Source organism: Elgaria multicarinata, chromosome 5 (assembly GCF_023053635.1).
Source record: "Elgaria multicarinata webbii isolate HBS135686 ecotype San Diego chromosome 5, rElgMul1.1.pri, whole genome shotgun sequence".
NCBI classification, from domain to species: domain Eukaryota; kingdom Metazoa; phylum Chordata; class Lepidosauria; order Squamata; family Anguidae; genus Elgaria; species Elgaria multicarinata.
Window position 1 is genome coordinate 95,594,611 of NC_086175.1, and position 23,945 is coordinate 95,618,555.

The 23,945-nt window shown below is 43.3% G+C and overlaps 1 protein-coding gene across 1 annotated transcript in view; it reads left to right on the forward strand.

The window, feature by feature from the left end:
* MORC1 (MORC family CW-type zinc finger 1) overlaps positions 1-23,945 on the forward strand; it is a 74,190-nt gene that overhangs the window by 43,084 nt on the left and 7,161 nt on the right. Inside the window, exons 18-24 of the mRNA XM_063126855.1 lie at positions 3,310-3,378; positions 4,513-4,746; positions 6,246-6,338; positions 17,161-17,236; positions 17,804-17,903; positions 18,712-18,858; positions 22,339-22,429. Of these exons, the coding sequence (XP_062982925.1) occupies positions 3,310-3,378; positions 4,513-4,746; positions 6,246-6,338; positions 17,161-17,236; positions 17,804-17,903; positions 18,712-18,858; positions 22,339-22,429 (810 nt within the window). The remainder of the gene's footprint in view (positions 1-3,309; positions 3,379-4,512; positions 4,747-6,245; positions 6,339-17,160; positions 17,237-17,803; positions 17,904-18,711; positions 18,859-22,338; positions 22,430-23,945) is intronic.

Sequence of the window (23,945 nt, forward strand, 5' to 3'; positions counted from 1 at the left end):
CCTCAGCGGTGGAGACAGTCGCTATCATTTCTCCCCCACCTATTCCTTGAATGCCCCCAGAATGATATTATACACCATCATGCCAGGGACATTCTAGAGGAGGGGGAAATGGCAGTTGATAGTTGCAAGGAAAACTCTGCCCCTGCTGCCATCACCACCACACAGGCGGTGGTAGGGAAATATTATATGTTTTCCTCCACCACCACCCCAAAATCAACAAAAAAGCCCATTCCCAAACCATCACCACCCATGCAAATGGAATAGAAAATTGGTGGTGGGAATTTTGTTTAGCCCTAACTGTGTTAGGTCTAGCATAGCAAGTCTGACACTGTTGACAAGAAAAATAAATTCGTTCTGGTGACAGGCTTTCGCAACATACTTGAAAAAAATGTTGCCATTGCTTGATTTCAGGTTTGCAAAAATTCAGGCCTGCAAAAATACCATGCTGAATTTAGTTTACCAATTAGGAATAGTACCTTAATAGGAGCTTAATCTTTTGATTTTGTTTTCTGCTTGTGACTGACAAAAAGTGGTCATACACCTGGCAAGACACAACGGCCGTGTTCAGACAACACACTAAACCAAGATCGCTAAACATTCTGAGCTAAACATTATCGCTTAGCATGTCATGTGAACCATTCCTAACAGTAGTGCCTACATAACCTCTGTTTAAACATGCTCACTAACCACTTGCTGGAAAAGGGTTATCGGACTAACCTTGGCTTAGCATGTCATCTGAACAGGCCCAATATAAAGATGGTGGGTTATATTTGACTTGGTGGGTCAGTTTGGCATAAGCCTGCTACACTGCTGAATCAAATGAGTAAAATCAAGCTTAGGTATAACTATAAATGGTTTAATATGTAAGAAACAGAAACTAACATACATCAGTGACTTGAAGGGAAGGGTGCAGGGAGGGAACCATGGAAAAATGGAGTTGTATCGTTATGTATCATGTTCCATCAACTGTATAATTGTAGATGAAGAGGGAAGGTTTCTTTTATTTTTCAGAACCATTCTCAAAACCTTTTCCATAAATAACAGCGACCCACTCAAAATAGGGCCAGCCCAAGATATTTCGCTGCCTGACACAGAATAGCAAATGACACTTCATCCCCACTCCCAAGTCAAGGCCCATTTATTTTGGCACCTGAGGCAGAAAATCCCATAACCACCTCTTTCTAAGAGCAAAAACAAATAAAAACAATAAATTAAATAACTAACAATGCACCACCCTTTCATGACACTCCAAATCAGCTGCTGGAAGTAGCCCCCTCACTTGTGTCGAAAGCTAGGGCCAGCTCTTCTAATCAACTGCATATACATTAGCAAGATGCTCTCAAGTCAAACACATCTTGTGTCGCTGCACTGCCAATATAGTTTTAGTAGCACAAAACATACGTGTACATGGATAGCATTGGCATGGGTGGGTAAGGCAGTCAGGTTATTGAAATGCGGTTCTGGCAAATTGATCCGAAAGCAGCCACATCGCTGGCAATTGCAAGGGTTCATGTCTGTACACTGCTATATATAAAAAATGCAAGTGCATTCTGCTGGAACTTGTGCTATGGTTCTACATTTGATTGTGAACAAATTGCATCCTTGTTCACACATTAAACTAAGAAAGCCCAAAGATAATGTATCTCATCCCACTTTGAAAAAACACACAATGAAGCTCCATTCTTTTGGTCCCAGATGCTCTCGTTTTGCCAGCTTCACATGCTTTCAAGTTCAGTTCAGTTTCTTAATAAAAGCTTTTAACTATGCTATATTTGTCATTATCTTGGCAGCAATAAATGGCCTGCTGGAGCTCTTTAAGGATATAAGTGCTTCTTCTCCTATTTGAATCTACACTGAATACCTTTCAAACTGTGCAAATAGCCTGCACACATTACAATCAAGTGGTTTCATTTGTGATGACAGTTTCAAAGAAAGGATTGCACTTTTGGTAGGGGAAAAAATGACAATTTCAAAGAGAAAATAGACATTTTCAATCCATTTCAGTCAGTTTTTCAAACTTTTGGACAGTGAATAAACTCCACAGGACTCCTGTGCCTTGGGAAGAGGGAAGAGATTTTGTGCTTTGTTTATAAGTGTACCTGTTCACTTACTCAAGCAAACAAATGTATTTTCATTGTATATATAATAGTTAGTTAAGGTTTTTTTTAAAAAAAATAATAATTTTAGTTTTCAAAATAGTAATAGAATTTTAAAACAAAATCTAGTCCAGATTACTCTTTACTAAAAACTGTTCTATTTAGTCAAACCCACACAAAGTCGGAGGGCAGGGGGAGTTGGCGAGACAAGTCTAGGAAAACCCATCAATCCCAACTCCCCAAACAGATTTCTCCACCGTCCCTATTTCAAGACAGGCGTAATGTGATCCCAGTATTGTGCACCTCTCTTATTTTGCAACAATTGAACCTTCTGGACACTCTTCAGTGGTAGCCCCACATACAGCACATTGCAAAGTTATGTTACATTCTAATTATTTCTCTCCAGTGAGCAACACACAATGTGTCCCCCACCCCATTGCCAGCCATTTTACAGCCATTTTATCCTGTGAAATAGGTTAGGCTGAGTGATGGTGATTGGTGCAAAAATATTCTCTCCATTTTATACTCACAACCACCCTATGAGATAGGTTGGGCTGAGAGTCTGTGATTGGCCCAAAGTCACCCAGTGAGCTTCATGTCCTAGTGGGGATTTGAACGTTGTTCTCCACAGTACTAGTCTGACACTCTAACCACCACACCACAGTGGCTCTTTTGTGCTGCATAATGTTCCTAATTGAAGATTATCTCATGCCCATAATGCTGTGCTTTGTGATATTCTCCAGGGAGGGAATTGAACTCATTGGAGAATGTTGGGACTGTGAATCCATTCTGGATTTCAGTAATAGCCAGCTGGAACTCTAAGGAAGCTATCCAGAGTGCTAAACTGATCCTCTTAAACAGGTTCAAGACCTTGGATAGCTCCTTTGGAGTTCTGGCTATTTCTGAATCAAATCCAGAACGGATTCACAATTCCACTGAAATTGGAGGCCAAACTTCTCCACTGGCTAAACTTATGCAGAGGGGGGCCCAGAAAAGAACATTCTTAGAAATTTTATCAGAAATATTTTTGAGAAATTTTGGGCAGTGGTCTTAGTCCAAGTTTGCTTAAAGAACAGTGAGAAATGATGGAGTTGTAGGCCAAACATCTTTAGGGCCAGAAGTTGCCCAAGTCTGATCTATAGGATTGCAGCTTTTATTTATATTAATGAATAGATACCAAAGTCTGCTTTTGAGACACTTTTTTCCCTTACAGAAACTGTCCTTGATTCAGCCACATACAGTTGTCCCGCATACAGTTGACAGCAGAATCTCTGCTAAGAATGTGAGTAACTTGGACTGCAATCTTAGACATACTGCCTTGGGAATAAGGACCATTAAAATCAGCGGAACTGACTTCTGAATAGCTATGGATAGGATTGGCCTGTAAACCATTCATTTTATCATTCTGTTAGGCTACAGATTTAATTATCCTCAGCCAGCATAGTCAATGCTGGCTGGGGATGATGGGAGTTATGTTCCAATACATCGGGAGGGTACAGGTTGGAGCCTTTAGGAACTGCAAAACCCAAAGGCACTTCGGTCTACAGAATACATCATTACTCAAGATATAGGCAATTTGATACATATGGATCAATATTGCTCAACCAATATTGCTTATACATATGGATCAATATTGCTCAACCTCTCAAGAGTGAGGAAAGGGGAAATCATTACAAAACATATTGTTGGACTAGAATGAGAACTGTTGCTTCAGTGGATAATGCTCAACATTGCTAAAAAAAATCTTTTAACTGGGGAGCATCCTCTATGAAAACATTCTTAGACAACATTTGTCAATACAAAAGGGCATGTTCATTTATATCTATGGGAACTACTTTGTGGTGGGTGGGGGGAACCACCAAGATATGGTGTCTACTACTTTTTTATTCATTGGAGAAAAACAAAAACTAGGTCTTGTTAGCAATCTTAGCTTGTAAAGGGAGCAGCAAGCCAGAATCCCCAACGTGCTAAGCTTCTGATTTCTGATTTGTTTAGCCATTGTGCTAGCAGAGAGGAGCAAAGAGGGAGCAAATGGGCTCCAGGCATCAGTAAACAGTTTCATCATGATAAGCCAGGATTCTCCAGGACCCTGGCTTATTGTTCTGTGCAATGTGTCACTGTACCCTATATGAAGAACAGAATCTTAAAAGTCCATGCTCTGTTCTTCCATCCTTGCAGAGCAAAATCTGCTCATTAGATAGGAACGCCCCTGAAAGGTTACTCAGCTGTGGATTTTAGGAATACTTCCAGGACCACTGCACTTTAGATTTGACCTTGAGCATGTCATCGTTTATATTCTCTCCTAAATCAAACCACTAGGCAGATGTATGCCTCTATACAATTCTATCCAAGATAATAATAATAATTACAGCAACAACAATAATAGTGATGCCAGTTTTTCCTCTTTCCAAACAAGAATGAAAATGTCAGGAAGATGGCTTGCCAGCGGAAAACTTTTCATAAGGATCCATCTCCAGCCTGCAGACATTTGATTAAGAGTAGAACAAATAAAGGACTCATCCAACACTTGAGCCATCAAAAGCAACCACATGCAAAGCAAAAGACTCACTATCGGAGCTTACAGCATCCTTGTCAGGAAGGAAAATATTTCCTTTCTGTGCCCGAGGATAAGAAGTATGACAAGCCAATGGTACAGTATATTGCAAAGTGTGCTGAAAGAAATCCATAGGCTCACAATATTTGGTGTGCTTAATAGTTCTTGCCCTATTCCATATGTTACTTTATGAGAACCATTTTATTCTAGTACATACGTTGCATAAATGAGCAGACACACCCACACAGGGTGAAAGTTGATTATCTCTGCCTTAGCATTCCTCTTCTGTAAAATAGGAGTACTGAGTGGTTGCTTTTGACCAGGTCTTTCTTCTGCTCTGGTGAGTAGTTTTAGAGAATTGTTAGAATCCCTGAGCTCCAACGACTCACAAGTGGGTGGGTGGGTGAACACAATGATGTGTGATTCTTGGAGGCAGTAGGTAAGAGACTCTGTCCCTGAGCTGCCATTTTGCAGCTTGATCTGAGTGGTAGACATCGGCATTCTAGTAAAAAATTAAATAGACCCACAAGCCTGAAGTGTGGGGATAAGCCTATAAGTTCAAAAAAAAGGGGATGCAAGTCTTGGGGAGGGAGTGTTAGTTATCCTGATTAAGGATGCCTTGGGCTGGTTGACACATGCGTATTTGTACCTTGATGACTGTGAGCTTCTCTACACGAGTGATTTATTGCATGCTTCTCATGGAAGTTTGTTAGGCCTTTACATGATGCCATCAACTTCCAGGATGTCTCCTGTGCGTTCCCCCTGTAATCTCGTTTTAGAAAACAATGGAAATAATAGAGTATTTAAAATAATCGCAGGATTAATTCTGCCACTTTCATTGAATTTTATGGAATATTGCCCAGAGGGAAAGTTTTCAATTGCAAATCGCATGGTCACTAACTAAAGGAGCCCGTAGAAAACATGGAAAGACCCGAGGGGGCGGGGAGCCTGGTAAGGGTGTGGAATTTTTTTCTTATTGTAGAGGTGCCCTGTGGTCATGTACAAATAGGCATCACATATTTCAACAGTGCAGCTAGAACTCTCCTTCTGACCCCATGCTTTTCCATGGACTCAGCTCACATATTCCACATCCAGAATAGGAAAATTAGGTGATGTGGCTGCATGTGTGAATTAGCTGTTATTTTTGAACTATTGCAATTAGATTCTCCCCCTTCTCAACGCCGCTAAATATTTCGTAAACACTGCCTACATACTGTGGTGTTTTTTTTATTATTGTTGTAATAGTTGATATTGCCTATTTTGTAATGAATATGAATGTGTCATAACATTAATGTTAGTGAAATGAATTGTTTGGCCCGTATAGTATTCAAACAATTTACTACTGCAATTGCTGTATTGATATGTGTGATTCTAAATCAGTTCCACATGCTGGCATGCCAGCTATGCACCTAACTAGCTTCTGTGAGAACAGGCAATGCATCATGTCATCATTGTTGTCAATAATGGGGCTGCCACATTTTTAGATTAGTTACCTTGAGAAAGGCTTTTCCTTCATTTAAGTGCCTAACACTTACGTCGTTGTTGTCATTGTTGAACCATAATTAATTACTGCAATTATTCAAATTCTAATGCAGGTGCTACCTTTTGAAATACAAGATAAACAGCCACGTCAGGAAGAGATTGAGGTCATCAAAACTGAAAGCGATAGTGAGCCAGAAATCATTTGTGTAAGAGCCCATTTATGTTCTTGTACAAAACAGGCGAGATCCTAAGGCTCGGGTTACATGCGATGGAGGAGGTCCCATGCGTTTAAGCCCAGATCTGTCACAGTGGTCTAGAAACGCAGCAGATGAGGTCAGATTATAAAAGCAAAAAGGGGGTTTGTGGATGTGGCAGGGGGAGGGCGAACCCTGCTTACTTTTAGTGCAGTTTGAGCTTGACTGGAGGAAAAGTGCAGTGAGCGTCAGGGGCTGTTTGGTGGGAAGAGGGTTCTACACTCCTCCGCCATGTTGCACTTCTGCTCATAAAATAAGATTTTTCCCTGACCTGAGTGGAGCAATTCCATGTTTAAACAAACAGAGCTGTACTGTCATTAAAGGGGCACAGGAGTGTCCCTTTAGTTAAGATGCGTTGCACAAAAACAAAGACGTTCTCCTTGAAAAGCCTCAAAATTCTACTGCTTATGACAGTGACACCTGTTGAGCTAATAACCTGAAACATGGAGCCATGATCCATGCACAAAATTTGTACAAACTTTCAGATTGATCTGATACAAATTGCCACAGATATAGCAAGTTAGAAAGTGCTGACATATTTGTACGTTTTACTCCAAACTGTAGGTCACAGTGTGGTGTAGAGGCAGGAATTTGGGACTGGGAGTCGGGAGATCTGGGTTCTAGTCCCCACTAGGTCATAGCAACCCACTGGGTGACTTTGGGCCAGTCATAAACTCTCAGCCCAACCTACTTCACATGGTTGTTGTTGTGAGGATAAAATTGAGAGGAGGAGGATTATGTACGCCGCTTTGGGTTCCTTGCAGGAGAAAAGGCAGAATATAAATGTAATAATAAATATATTTCTTTCAAATTTTGGAAGAAACTACTGATGTACTTTATTCATACTCGTCAAGGAGGTGTGCCTTTCATTGCTTTGGTGACATTTTGAGCAGCGCTTTAAAAGTTATCAAGACTTTTCTGCCCCATGACAGCAGCTATTGGCAAAGTTATGTCAGGCATGCTCATTTTCACTCTAAAACTAGAATGCTGCCATTACTCCAGTGTTTTGAAAGGAATTCCAGTGTTTTTGTCAGAATTCTGATAGATTGGGTGAGGGGTAGCAAGAGTGAGGTTATTTTGTAGGCTGAGAGAATCACTCTCATTGATTGATAGATCACTGATAAAGAGAGGATAGGGAGGAAAAGGAAAAAGCTACGCTGGAATCCTGTGTCGGGATACCCAGAAACTAGCTATTCTGTACATACAGGGACATATCTATTCATTTATACACATCTACTCCCTTGTGTATATATATATATATATATATATATATATATATATATATTAATTTCTTTTCAAATAATACATGTGCTTTAAAAAAAAAACACAGGGAAATTCAATGCTTTAAAAACCTGCCTGTTTAAGACTAAAATTAAGGCTATCCCATGTTTACGGAAGCTTCAAAAAGTCAGGAAACTGGAAGCTAAGGCTGAAGCCTTAACAGACGGTCCCCTATGATTATGTTATGCAATGTAACAAACTGTTTGCTTACAAGCAACAGATAGTGGTCAACTCACAGGGAAATTCCTCTAGCAATACAATCAGGTTCAAATACTTCCTTTTGTAAACAACCCAGAGTGCTTCAGCTATGGGGTGGTATATAAATGTAAATAATAATAATAATAATAATAACAACAACAACAACAACAACAACAACAACAACAACAACGCAATACAGGCAAGGGACAATGTGGAGAATCTTTGTTGATCCCAGGCACTTTAACCTGCCCATCTGGATTGGGGCCTGAAAGAACAAGTAAAAATGTGGATGCATGGAGAGTAAGCAGGTAGAATTTGCACAACTTCCTTACTGATCATAGACACCTCTCTTAAGGCATTAGCCTTAGATTCCAGTTTCCTGGCTTTGTGGATCTTGGGCCACCATTGGATAGCCTTTTCTCCGGTCTTACTGGCAAGTTTTTATCATTGAATATGGCTTGAACCAAATCTGTATTTAAATACACACAAACACACACACACACACACACACACACCACCCTCATGGGTAATACCTGCTTCTAAAAGGTATCTCTTATACAGTTGGCTGGAGTAAAAAAAAAAATCAAAGAAAATACACGTGCCTGTCTTTATAATACCCTGGCACCAAAAGCAATTTTCATTGCAGAAAATGTAGCATAGATGGGGATCAAATTACTTTAAGTCCCTAATACTCAGCTGGCTGCTTTCAGCACTCTAAACCTCTGCTTTGAAATACTCCTTGCCTTAATTACTTGTGGCTCATCTGCTCGGCTGTTTGGTTTGCCTGAAAATATACTCTGCTTCTAACGAAGAAAAAAAGCAGCCCATAAACTGTATTATGCAGGTGTAATTAGCAGATATTTAAAAGAGTTCACTATTCTGAGTTAATTATGTTGCTGCCACTTACTGTAAATAGCAGGTGGTCTGTCTAAAACAAAACAAAATGGTAGAGAGTGAGAATTCACTTAACATATGTCAGATCTTACGTTTTACAATTACTCTGGGAAGCTTAGGTGATAACAAGTAGCATAATGAGAAAAAACAGAAAGTATAAGAAATGGCTTCCAAAAAGTAATGCAAAACAAACATCTCAGAATCACTTAAGATTAATTTAGTCCACTAAGGAAATAAATAAGGGGAAATAAGATGAAATTCTGATCAGTTTTGCTGGGGTCCCCAAAGAGACCATTTGAAATGTAAATTTGATGAGAAATCTTTTCTGTACATAATTTATTCCAGGAAATCTTCCTTGGTATTTGAGTGAAGAGCTCCCCCTACAAGAATAATAATTATTAAGTAATCCATATCAAATTAGGTTGAGGTGCCAAAAGGCACCCCTCGCGGGCAATCCCTCTTTAACATATTTATTAATGACTTTGAAGGTCAAAGAATTGCAAAGAATGTTGCAAATATCTATCTAGCTAATGCACATAATACAGTGACATGGCAAGCTTCTTACTTCCTAGCCTTGTGGAGGAAGACACAATCCCTGGGCAATCTGCAGTTCCCCTAGCAACTGGTGATGTATCCCAAGAGAACTTCCTGAAAGTCATTTGGTGGGGGAGAAGTACAAACAGAGAGGGAAATTAGCTTGGAAGTCTGTATTAGGCATCAAAGCAAGGTTTTTTTTTAAAGAGCAAAAATGCGGTGATGTGCAGAATAATTCCCCTCCACACACACACGATTAGCGTGCATGAGAGAGAAATAAAACAAGCCGTTTGGACAGAGACAGGCCATTCTTCTTCGTGGTCTCTGTGCATCACACTGATGGGCTCTGCGCCTGCGCAGAGACCAACCAGGAAACTTCCATAGCCTAGAGTTTTGGCGGGAACCCCTCCCCCTCCCTTATATATACTAGGGGTCCCCGCCCTAATCCCTCAGTTCTTCGTTGACCGCCATTGTGGTAGACCAACTTAGGGCTTCTCTGCTTCAGCAGCGCTTAGAATAATTTTTCTATTCTATTCTATTCTGCCTTTTCTATTTTCTCATACTTCTCTCTTTCAATTAGCTTTTTTTTTTCTTTATTCCTTGGATATTTATTTTGCGATCTCTGATCGCACGGCCTTGCCGCATGGCCGTCAAAGCACCCTTCCGTAAGTGTGTCCGTTGTGGGAGCAAACTCCCCCCTTCCGACGGACACTCTCTTTGTGTTTTATGTCTTGGTGAAGGTCATATCGTGGATACATGCCACCATTGTATGGCCTTCACCAGACAAACTAGAAAACATCGTGCAGATCGTCTATGCTCACTCCTTTGGGATAAGGCCCTCCAAGCCGTGGACGCCCATCCCAAAAAGACAAAAACAGCTTCCAAAATGAAGCCTACCTCGGCCTCAACTACAACCAGGTCAGATGATTCCTCAGCTGCACAACACAGCTTGAGAATTATACAAGTTCTCCATCTAAATCAGTCTCTGGCCCAGCGCTTACGCATGAACCAACCACTCCTAAGGGAACTCTATCATTAAAACAACTCTCAAAAAAGTCCAAAAAAACTAAGCATTTGGACCCACAGAGGAAGAAAAAGCGTAGTGAGCAGCCGCACCCATCTGCCTCGCAAACGCCTCTACGACCATCGACACCAACTCCGTCGCCCCCAATGCCATCGACACCGATAGCAGTACAACCAATAACCTCGGTACCGAACGTCATACCGACTGCTTCGATCTCTGAAGGAGAACTTGTCGAATCCGCGCCAACGAGCCTCGCTATACAGGCCACGGCAATTACCTCACCTGAGAGGCAGCAACCCCTAACCTCCGATATACCGGAGAGAGGGTTAGAACGAGGAGCTGAACGGCCTCGATACCGTACTGATAGATCTAGATCCCCTCATGCAGAGTGGGACAGATCGTCTGAGTGCTCCTCATACAACTACAGAAGGGATTACCCTCCTTGGGAATATTACCAACCTTCTCGCTATGAATACGACCACACTAGATACCCTCCTCGACGTGCGTCTCCATACCGACCTGACGACAGATCACCATCCAGGCATAGACAGGACAACCAGTTCATGCCTCCTCCTCAACCACCATCCCGATCGGAACCAAGGCACAGGTCACATGACGATCACATGCCCATACCACGGCCACGGTCAAGACAACCCGACTTACCTGCCGTTACCGACAGCGCCCTCCAGCGCCGACAACCATACATTACCTCTCCTGGATCTCCGTCTGATGATTATGAATCCGACTCTCCATTGGAAATATCTGTCGCTCCATCGACACCATCCCCGGACGCAGCCGTAGGCTCACAGGAACCCGCTTCACCTCCACAAGATGTCGTGAATTTTTCCGACCATATTCTCCGAATTGCCCAAACATTGGGACTGGAAGTACAAAAACAAATAGAGAGACCTAAAGACCCTGTTTTTGATGCAATTACAACAGAGAGTGCGACATCGGTAACGATACCGTATCTCCCCACGCTATTACAAACTGCACAGCAAGTGTGGAAAAACCCCTCTTCTCTAACTCCAGCTTCCAAGAAATTAGAGAATATGTATAAAGTACAAGAAGCAGATACGGCTTTCCTTTTAAAACACCCACCGCCAAACTCGGTAATTGTAGAGTTGGCCCAAGGGAAATCCCACAGAATCCACGCCTCCCCAGTCGATAAGGAGGACAGACGACTGGATTTCATGGGACGCCGTATTTATACATCAGCATCATTAAGTATGAGAGTAGCCAATTATCAGGCTACTATGGCCCGACATCAACTCTTCCTATGGGAGAAGATAGGGGCACTTTGTGACGACCTTCCAGAACATCGAAGGGACTTGGCAAGAGTCTTTCAGAGCGAAGCATCTGAACTCGCCAAAATGCAAATCCATTCTGCCATGCATCAGACAGATTGCGGCACCAGAACCATGATGGCTGCCGTTGCATTGCGCAGGCATGCTTGGCTGCGATCCACTTCTTTGACACAGGAGGCACGAATGAGAATAGAAGACCTTCCGTTCGATGGCCTAGGACTATTCCATGCTACCACAGATGATACCATGGACTCTGTGCAAAAGGCACGCACTACCGCTAGGAAAATGGGTCTAACACAGGCACCACAACCATTCAAGCAACGCCCCTGCTACCGACAGCAGTATCAACCTAATACACGATTTCATCCTGACCGTACCTTTCGCCAGCAACAATAACCACAACAAGGAAAAAGACAATACAATACAGGGAAATACCAGTCCTACCGCAAACGTCAGGAACCCCTTAAGAAGCAGCGACTTTGACTCTCACCTCGAGGTCCGAACCAGACACTCCTTTTTCTTCGATGGCCATCTCTCAAACTATCTGCACGCGTGGGAGGCCATCACCACCGACAGGTTCCTCACCATCGTAGAGTCAGGCTACATGATTGAATTCTACGATCCCCCTCCTTTTTCAGGAATAAAGGTGACCAAACCATCACCAACACTCACGGAAGAAGTACAAACCCTACTAAAAAAGGGTGCCATTCGCCCCCTTCACTATCACAAAATAGACGCAGGGTTCTATTCAAGATATTTCACTGTCCCGAAAAAGGACAGGGGTCTCAGACCGATTTTAGACCTCAGAAACGTCAACAGATTCATTACGACACAAAAGTTCAGAATGGTCACCCTGGCACAAATAACCCCATTACTAACCAAAGGAGACTGGTTCGTCACCATAGACCTCAAAGACGCTTATTTCCATATTTCTATAAGACAGGACAGTCAACAGTACCTACGTTTTGCCATAGGAAACCAATTTTTTCAGTTCCTAGTGCTCCCTTTCGGATTGGCAACGGCACCATGCGTCTTTACCAAATGCATGACAGTGATATGCGCGCACTTAAGAGTACAAGGAATACAAGTCTATCCATATATAGACGATTGGCTCTTGGTAGCAAAAACGTACCACCAACTTCAACAACACCTCAACACCACTTTACAACTCCTGGACAATCTCGGACTATGCGTAAATACAGAAAAGTCCGTCCTTCAACCCACTCACACCATTCGCTTCATCGGTATAGACATCGACTCCATCACCGGTCGGGCATATCTCCCGGAACACGGGGCTCGAAGCCTCGCAGCTCTAGCAAAGAAACTCCGATGTCGACAATCAACTACCGTTCATACAGTTCAAAAACTACTAGGATATATGTCAGCAACGACCGCTGTGGTGCAATTTGCGAGACTCCACATGAGACAATTACAAAATTGGTTCCTAAGGGCATACGACAACCAACGAGACGACCAGCACCTCATCCTCCAGATACCCGCAAAAGTAAAACAATCCCTAAACTGGTGGGAAGACATAAACAATCTCACCCAAGGGCTCCCTTTCCAAGTACCAGCACCTACCAAAACTGTGGTAACAGATGCCTCCCTATCAGGTTGGGGAGCGCATTGCGGTCCCCTAAACATTCAAGCACGATGGTCAAGAGCCGAAGCACTCAACCATATCAACTACCTGGAACTACTGGCGGTACAGAAGGCACTAAAAGCTTTCGTTACCGTACTTCGAAACCAACACATCACGGTTGCATCAGACAACACAACGGTGGTGTTTTACCTAAACAAACAGGGAGGAACACGCTCCTCCCGCCTTCTACACCTCACAATGAATATCTGGCAATGGTGCATCAGCAACCACAAATACCTCACGTTGGTATACATAGCGGGTCGAGACAATATTCTAGCAGATCACTTGAGCCGCTCCTCATCCACAACACACGAATGGACACTTCACCTCAATGTTTTATCGGACATATTCACAAACTGGGGAACACCAGCAATAGACCTGTTTGCTACACACCACAACACTGCTTGTCAAAACTTTTGCAGCCGAGCAGGGACCAGCCCAGGATCCCTCGGAGATGCTTTCAACATGAAGTGGGAAGGAACATTATTTTAACTTTTCCCACCGTTTCCCCTTATCGTCAGAATCTTAGCAAAGATAGAACACGACAACACGAATTGCATCCTCATTGCGCCCTGGTGGCCACGCCAACCTTGGTTCACCAGGCTACTTCTCCTTTCAAGGAACCAATATCATCGACTTCCCCAACAACTGGACTTACTAACAGTCCAACAGGGCAAAGTCAGGCACCCCAACCTGAACACCCTGAGACTCACAGCATGGAGGATCAAGCGGTAACCTCAGACACTCTTCCCGCTCCCATTCAAAACATTATATTACAATCTAGAAAACCCAATACTAGAAGGTCGTACCTAGCAAAGTGGAAATGTTTCTCCAAATTTGCCTGCGAATCAAACTTTGACTCGTTACGCCCCTCGGTCACAGACATCCTACAATTTTTATTCACCTTACACCAAGACGGCCTTAAACCAAACTCCCTAAGGGTATATTTAGCAGCAATCGCAGCTCACACCAACCGCCACAACAACCCACCTCTAACTACACATCCACTAGTTAAAAGCTTCCTGAAAGGACTAAAAAATACGATTGGCACATCGCGACCAATAGTTCCAACATGGAGTCTATCAGTGGTTCTTCATTCCCTTACAAAGCCCCCATTCGAACCTCTAGCAACAGCTGACCTAAGACTTCTCTCCTTTAAGGTGGCGTTTTTAATCGCAATGACATCGGCACGGAGAGCAGGGGAATTAGCTGCCCTAAGAATAGACCCACCTTATTTGGCTTTTCACAAAGACAAAGCAACTCTACGCCCAGATGTGACTTTCCTACCAAAAGTGGTGTCAGATTTTCATTTGGGACAAGATATCATTTTACCCTCTTTCTTCCAATCACCGACATCACCACTAGAGTGTACCATGCACACCCTAGACGTTCGCCGAGCTTTAGCTTTCTACAAAGCCAGAACGGAACCATTCCGAAAGTCACCCAGACTATTCATATCCTACGCTGGAAAGTCTAAAGGATTACCCATCTCATCTCAAAGAATCGCTGCTTGGGTTGTCCAAATGAATAAGCTCGCTTATGAAATTGCTCATTTACCTGTACCTGTACAAGTTATGGCCCATTCGACAAGAGCAGTCGCAACCTCAGTCGCCTTTGGGAAAGGAGTTTCATTACCCTCTCTCTGTAAAGCAGCCACCTGGGCCAAGCCATCCACGTTCATAAGACACTATCGTCTCGATGTTCGTGCCAGAGAGGACTGCACCTTCGGAAGAGCCGTCCTGTCTGAGATCCTTCACTAACGACACCGACCCTCCTCCAAGGTACGTCAGCTTGTTAATCGCCCATCAGTGTGATGCACAAAGACCACGAAGAAGAAAGTCAGGTTGCTTACCTGTAACTGTAGTTCTTCGAGTGGTCATCTGTGCATTCACACAACCCACCCTCCAACCCCTCTCGGGTCGTTGATATACATATGTACATTTTTCTATACTTAGTGATAGTTATGATACTGTCGATACTGACGTTATTTCCGTATCCTCTTTGCTCGATATCAAATCTTGTCGAGCCCAAATCACCCGTAGGTACACATGTATCATGACAACTTGTTGACTTACACTACCCTGTCAACACCATACATCTCTCGGTTAAGTAGGCCACAATGTCGGTCTCCTAGAAACTGAGGGATTAGGGCGGGGACCCCTAGTATATATAAGGGAGGGGGAGGGGTTCCCGCCAAAACTCTAGGCTATGGAAGTTTCCCGGTTGGTCTCCGCGCAGGCGCAGAGCCCATCAGTGTGAATGCACAGATGACCACTCGAAGAACTACAGTTACAGGTAAGCAACTTGACTTTATCATACTTAACCAGAGTGGTGAACCTCAGGCCTGTGAGCTCTTAACCCCAACTGCTGATCTTCTGTGGGGTTTTCCTGGCTTTTGAGTGGTTCTTTCCCCTATGCTAAAAGGTTGAAATGCCTCTCCTAACATTTAGTTACTGGCAGCAAGAGCTTCAAGCTACAATACTTTTTGTTATTTGGGCCTTATGCTTTTGCCCACACCCCCTCTTTTGCCTTTGGCCTTCCCGCCCCTGGGTTGTACCCTCAAAATTGAATTCGGCCCTTGAGCTGAAAGAGATACGAAACCACTCTTCTAAACCGTTGTTTGGTGCAATGTATACATATGGGAATGAGCCACTGTGAGGCTTGGTTTCATGAGCTCTATTCTACTAATCATAGAATAGTAGAGTTGTAAGAGGCCTATAAGGCCTTCGAGTCCCTGCTCATTGCAGGAATCCACCTTAAAGCATACCTGACAGATGGTTGTCCAGCTGCCTCTTGAAGGCCTCTAGTGGGGGAGAGCCCACAACCTCCCTAGGTAATTGGTTCCATCCACCTGGAATCTGGCTTCCTGTAACTTCAGCCCGTTATTCTGTGTCCTGCATTCTGGGAGGATCGAGAAGAGATCCTGGCCCTCCTCTGTGTGATAACCTTTCAAGTATTTGAAGAGTGCAATCACGTCTCCCCTCAATCTTCTCTTCTCCAGACTAAACATGCTCAGTTCTTTCAGTCTCTCCTCATAGGGCTTTGTTTCCAGACCCCTGACCCAGAACTGTAGTTAATCAAAAGCAAAAAGGAACGCTTCCGAACTCCTCATCCCAGCCACGTGAGAGAAGAAGAGGGGAGCTGAGACTCACTTTGGCTCATACTTGCTAAACTCTGACTTAGCACCAGAATGGAGAGCTTGTGGCCTCCAGATTTTTTGGGGCCTACAACTCCCACCAGCCTTAACTAGGGATATCCTGAGCGGCAATGGGGCGAAAATCCGCCGGTCTGGGCCCTTTGTGACCCTTTGCCCATTTTCCTGGCTGTGTTAATGGAGGCTGCCATTAATGCTGTGGGGGGAAATATGAAATTTCCCCAACCTTGAGGAAATCACGTGCTACCGCCACTACCACCGTGCTAATCATGGCCTTAAAGGCCCTCTTAAAACCCTTTAAGGTGACGATTGGCATGGAGGGAGGGAAAGCGCACTTTCCAGAGCCTCCAAAAAGTGTGCAATTCCCCCAGCATGCCATTAGCCAAACTCAGGTAGCATTGCCTCTGGAACATCTCGCTGTTCTAGGGATTTGGGAGCATATAGCAATCTTTCTTTCCACTTAACACAGTCCTAAAGAAGAATACACCATCGTGGCATATGGTACAGTAAAATGGGTAAGATGCTGGTTTAAAACCCGGCACGGATTGCTAAAAGGCAAGCCTTCAAGCTTAAACTGAGAATCTTATGGAATTCTTAATGCCAAGGAAATCTTATTACTGTTATTTATTATATTTCTACACTGCCCCATAGACGAAGCTCTCTGGGTGGTTTATAAACTCATAGGTATTTCTAAACATTTTAAGAAAAACGTTCTTTATAATCAAAATGTTACATTGCAGATTATAATATCCGACAGTGAGAATGAAGATTTGCTGAAGTACGAAGAACAGAATGACATTTCTTTCATGCACAAAGGTAAAATTAGTCTTTTGGAGGTCAGTGATACATTTTCCCCTTATGTATGGATCAAAATCTGTATCCTCACTTGCATCTGGCTTTGAATGGAAATTAAAAACAGGTATGCCGGAGGACCTACATAGGTAACATGTGGGCTTTGTTTTGTTTTTTAAGTTCACTGCTGGTGTGTATGTCCTCGTATCTGAGTAGAAAATGACAAGAGTTGTAACTTCATCAGGCACACAAGAACCTAGTTCGTATTATTATGGAGGGGAACTAAGCCATGGTGGGTTCTTTTATTGCTCCGTTCGTGCTGGTCATGTGCTGGGGGATTAGCATCATTACCCCTGGTGGTGTGGCTTGGCATGTCATATGAACCCAGGCAAGGTGATTGGTTGCCATGGGTAACAAGCCATCCAGAACCTTACAGTAGGCCCTGGTTGTGTAAACCTCCCTCCCTCATGATCGTGTAAACCTGGTCAAGGAGTGGTAATTAGAGGCAATCGCTCTTGCAGGTTCTCTGGTTAAATTGGTGGCTAATAACTTTGCATGTTATTTGTTCTTTAATGTTCAAACCACATGAAGAAAAACAGGAGCAGAGTGATGAAGAAGAAGGCCATCTCCTCAACCTAGCAGGTTGTGTAAATTTAGAGGAAAATGATTTGCCACCAACAGACTTGGAAAGGTGAGTGTACTGGAACCCTCAACTGGTAATACCTTGGGTTCTACTGCATTTACAGTGGGTATAACAGAGGTGGACAACTTATGGCCTTCTACCGGTTTGGGCCTAAAACTCCCATCATCCTTCACTATTGGCTATTTTGGCTAGGGATGATAGGCATTGTAGGCCGAAACATCAGGGGGCCACAAATCGCTACACTTTGTATATAACATGACAACACATTTTAATGGCAAGGAACTCACAGTGAACAAAACAAAGGCCCTGATTTGTTTTAATGAATGATCATGATTGTTCTGCTTAGCACTAAGTAAGCTGCCATGTAGCTAGACTGGCTGCTTGGTAGAAAAGCTGATAAGACATTAATTCCACTGGATGAGGGGTGAAGAATTCTTAGAATGACCCACATCAATAAGGAAGGTTGCTGCAGACTGTCCAAAGCATACAGTGGTACAGAAGAAAAGGTTGTATTAAGGCTTGGCTAAGAATTAGGCATGCGAGCGGACGTAAAGTTACAGCCTCCTTGTTTGTAAGGAGCTGATAAAGACCTGATAGCTTACTTGCGCAGGTAGGTCAGGCCATTTGTCCCTTTAGCCCAGTACTGTCTACACTGAATGACAGCAGCCCCCAGGGCCTCAGGCAGAGGTCTTTACCATCTCTTGCTCCCTGATCCTTTTAACTGGGACTGCATGTCAAGGATTGAACTTCCACATGAAAAGCATGCAGTGTACCACTCAGCTGTGGTCCCTCCCCGGGATATCATACTTGAATTGGGTATCAAACGTGAATTGATCTTGGTGGTATCTCTTTGAAGTGGTTCCGCAGGGGCTTCAGAAGAAGACAATAAAGAGCAAGTCCCTGTTGCAGTGCAGGAGTCGAATACTGCCGTTTCATGCAAGCAGGGGAATTCCCAGAGCATCCTTGAATCCAAGATGATAGAAACATTAACATCTCGCATCAAGTAAGTACTGCTAAAGACTCAGATGTGCAGCAAAAAACGTGTGTCCTTGTATCCTAACAAGAACCTTTCTGACACCCAATTTCATGCTAAATACGAATCAAGGCAGCAATTGAGTGATCGGCTTCTTTGGGCTGTGAAATATTTAATGACTTCTATACCCTGTATGGAATCAGCGTTGAAATGGTCTCCTGGGGCCAGTTTTGGGCTTGTGAAAGTATTGTAGGCAAGAGCCATGGTTTTAATGGATTGTTTTAAAAGGCTTTTGCGTGTGTTTTTATTACTCCCTCCATTAGAGCTTTTGGCATTGTTTTGTTGAGAAATGCAGTGCCATCAAGAGAGAGATCTTTTCAGAATCACTTAACCAAAAAAAACCTCTTTCGTTTTAACATGTTGCATTAAAGGTTTTCCATGTTTACTGAAGCACCAACGTGCTGAGAAATTACAGCTGTTAAAGGATATGCCTTTAACAGAGGCCTTATTTAGGCAGTGCACTTATGTACGGTATGCTATGCAGTGGCTAGTTCCAGCTTCACTATTACCTTGGAGCTGAATAGATGTCAGTGGCAGAGTAGTAGACACAAGCTTCAGATTTTTCAGTTCACTGACATGAAATAGTTTATGCAACTTGCATAGGTTAAATGGGCCCAAAAATGCATTTTAATGAGCCTGTTCAGCACTAAGCCATGATTAGGTTGCTAACCCTTTTGCAGCAAATGGTTAGTGAATGTGTTTAAACCATAGTTATGCAGTTACATGGTTAGGAATGCTTCACACAACACGCTAAGTCATGGTTTTCACGACAAGCTAAGACATAATGTTTAGCTCAAAATATTTAACCATCGTGGCTTAGCGTGTCATCTCAACAATGTGAATAAAAACTGCAACCACATTTCAGTACTACTAGAGCATGGGACGTACGAGACCTGACACAAACAGTTGCCCGAAATATGGTGTACAAATGGAGAAATTGGCCCATAAATTTTAAACCCCACAAAGTCTAAGAGAAAGAAAACAGGCAGTATTTGTCAAGGTGCTGAAGGTCAATCGTCAACATTTAAAAGTCCTGTAAATCAGGCATTTCTTACTCTTTCTAGCTCAAAATTGGCAGTGACCATCCTCAAACCAACTTCTCCTACACTACCAGCTTTTAGGTCAATTCTCTGGGCTATTTTCTAAATGCAACCAGTAGATGCTACTGCCCCCTTAATTTCTGGGATTTTAAAACCTCGTTTGAATCTGCCGGTTCTCTTCCTTAACTAAAAGCAGCAGTGGGTGGGAAGCCAATCCGGATCTGAACCACAGTATGGGGCAAGGTGGGTTAGTTCCTTTTTCCATGCCACTATTTGCCCCTGGCGATGCAATTTGCTTAAAATAGCTCCTTGGGAGCAAGTAGCAGCTTTATAAGCAGCCTTTTTTGGCAAGACAGTTTGGTGGAAAGGATTTTTCTAAAATCCACTCCCACACTGCAGTCCTGATCTGGTGCTGCTTCAGCATAGTGTCTCATGGTGGGGTGGGGTGGGGCAGGGTAGGGGAGCGTTGTACGTTCATAGCTGCAAAGCTATGAACCTATCTAGGAGCAAGCTCAATTGAACATGGTGGGACTTCCTTGTGAGTGATTCCTTTGCATAGGTCCAATTACAAAAGCACATACTTGACTGTGAGTCACACTGATTTCATCAAAAAAATCTTGTAGCACCTTCAAGGCCATCACATGTAGTGTGCAATCCTATGGATGTTTAGACAGGGTTAGGATTGGCTGGCTGGCTGGGGTTTGGGGAGTTATAGGATCTTTTTCTGTATTTGTGCATAGGATTACACCATTATTAAGCTTAGGCATAAGCTTTCAAGAACAAGTCTGTGCAATCATATGTTATGTTAATTTATTGAACTTGTATCAGAATTCCCATGAATGGAATTGCACTCATGGATGCTTCCACCAGTGGAACTGATTATCTGGATCCATTCCAGTCTGGATTCAGGCCTGGTTTGGGGCAGAATCGGCCTTGGTCGACCTGATGGATGACCTTCTTCGAGAGAGAGACAGGGGGATGTGACCCTGTTACTTCTTCTCGATCTCTCAGTAGCTCTTGATACCGTTGACCACAGTATTCTCCTGGACTGCCTTCATGAGTTGGGAGTTGGAGGCACTGTTTTACAGTGGTTCAACTCCTACTTGTGGGGTTGGTTCCAGAGAATAGCATTGGGTGACTGCACTTCAGCTGCATGGCAGCTGAACTGTGGCGTGCGACAGAGCACCATCATGTCCCCAGTGTTATTCAATATCTATATGAAGCCATTGGGAGCGGTCATCAGGAGATTTGGGGCAAGGTGTCACCAGTACGCTGATGACACCCAGCTTTATTTCTCTGTAACATCTGAATCGGGAGAAGCTGTGCACGTTCTGAACCGGTGCCTGGATGCAGTTATGGCTTGTATTAGGGCCAAAAAACTGAAGCTGAATCCCAATAAAACAGAGACTTTGTGGGTTGGAGGTTCCAACGTCTGGAAAATGGGGTGTTTGCCTGTTCTGGATAGAGTTGCACTCCTTTTAAAGGAGCAGGTCCGTAGTTTGGGGGATGCTCTTGGACCCATCTTTGTCATTGGAGACACAGGTGGCCTCGGTGTCCCGGAGCACCCATTATCAACTTCGGTTCGGATGTTAGCTACGCCCATTCCTGGTCAGGGATAGCCTAGCCACGGTCATTCATGCACTGGTAACTTCACGATTAGACTACTGTAATGCACTCTATGTGGGGCTAGCCATATGTGTGGTTCGGAAGCTGCAGCTTGTGCAGAACGCAGCAGCTAGGATGCTCATGGGGACACCTAGCTCTGCTCATATAAAACCAGAACTACGCTGGTTGCCTGTTAGCTACCGAGCCATGTACAAGGTCATGCTATTATCTTACAAAGCCCTAAACCACTTGGGACCAGGATACCTAGCAGACCGCCTTCCCTTTTATACACCCAGGCGGCATTTATGATCTTCAGAGGAGGCCCTGCTCGTCACTCCGAGACGAAGAGAATGTCGTCATGAAGAACCTCGACAGCACGGCCTTCTCTGTAGCGGCACCCAGCCTCTGGAAAACCCTCCCTCGTGTGGTTCAGGAGGCGGAAAATGTAACATCTTTTAAACGCCCCCTAAAAACATACCTTTTTAGACAAGCCTTCCCTGGACTGTAACTTACTCTAGTTTTATGTGACTTTTAAAGTTTTAAGTTTTAACCTGGATTGTTGTGGTTTTATGGTTTTAGTTGTAAACTGCCCAGAGAGACTAGGCTGATGAGCAGCATAAATACGTAATAAATAAATAAATAAAAAGTAGGGAGGTAATTTCCTCTGGTGCTGCCTTCCCCCTGTACCCCAATTGTGCTCTCTAAAAATTTCCTCTGGAGCATGGGAGGAGTCCCTACAACCGTGCAAGTTTGTGGCATGTGGAAGAATCTGTTTTGGTACCCTGCTTTTGTTATCTTCTCCCAGAGAGATTCTGCTATACTTTTTACCTGAATGTAGTCTTTCAAGAGAGCGTCTTACATCCATGGGTCCTGAAGATATTTTAACTATGTTCAAGGTAAGTGGGCATCTAAATGAAATTAGAATGAATGCATGATTATTTGCTCAGATTTGTATAGTTAGTCAATACCAACAACAGCGCATAATCAATATCAAACAAGAATTTATTTATTTATTTATCTAATAGATTTATAAATTGCTTACCATATTTAAAAATATATCTCTAAGTGGTTTACTAAAGAATTTAAATAGATTAAAATACTTTGTAATATTAATATACTATTAAAATATATAATTGCTAAAATGTCTAAAATATTAGTATACAATTAAAATATATAATTGCTAAAATATTTATATAAAACTTCAATGAAAGCATTAAAACCAATAGAGCACCATAATTAACAAAGAATTAACTATGTTAGTATGAGAAAACGAGGGTTGCTGTTCATTGTCCAGCTTCAGGTGACTATATTTGTATTATCTTCAACATTTGGAATTTCCGACTCTTGGTACCAACTTGGCTAGCATTATCAAATATTTCTTAAAAAGAAGATGGAGTTGTTATCAGGCATTTGTGTTCTCTATAATTCCCACCCACCACTCACCCCTTTGCTTTTTTTAAACAAGCTCTGCCAGGAAAACCAAAATTATTCCACTGCTACACCAGTCCGATAGTCCGGGATGGTCATGGCTGAGTCCCTGTGTGTCATTTGGATGACGCACAGAGACCCATGGGGTCAGAGGAGGATGGGCACAGAGTTATCCCAGGGATAAAGAAACCCTGGGGAAACCCGATTCTTCCTGTGGTCTCGGGACAGTCCCGAGACCACGGTAAGTTGGGCGCCCATCCTGCCTGGTGCCGCACTTACTTGCGAGTAAGTGCAGCACCAGAAATGTGCACAGAGCCAAGCCGCACAGCTCCGTGCCCATCAGGGGAGGGAGTGTCAGCAATTTTGCTATCCCTGGGATGGCAGGGAGGGGGTTTGAGGGGGCGGTTTGGGGTTTTTGTATTTTCCTAAAAAAAGAAGAAGAAAAAACTCACATTTTCGATGGAGTGGGGCTTCAATCCTGAGCAACCAGCCCCAATGCTTCAAAAAAAGAATGGCACCCACGCTATCCCTGGACGTGGCACAGGCATGTGGACAGGGGAAGGATCTCAGAACTAGGAAATCCCAAGATCCTCCCCCTCCCTCCCAGAAGGCTGGAAGACTGTTCATTATATTCTTACCCTACCTGTCCTCCAAGAAGTTCTCAGATTGGCATACTTAGTCCTTCTTGGGTGGAAATCAAGAAAAACTTCCTGAGTGTTAGAGCAGTACGACAATGGAACCAATTACCTAGGGAGGTAGTGTGCTTTCCCATGCTAGAGACATTCAAGAGGTAGCTGGACAGTCATCTATCAGGTATGCTTTAAGATGGATTCCTGCATTGAGCAGGGGGTTGAACTCAATGGCCTTATAGACCCCTTACAACTCTACTATTCTATGATTCTCCCTGCTTACAGCCTTGCAACACCCCTGGGAGGTAAGTTCAACTGAGAGCTAGTAATGGGCTCAAAGTTGCCCAATGAATTT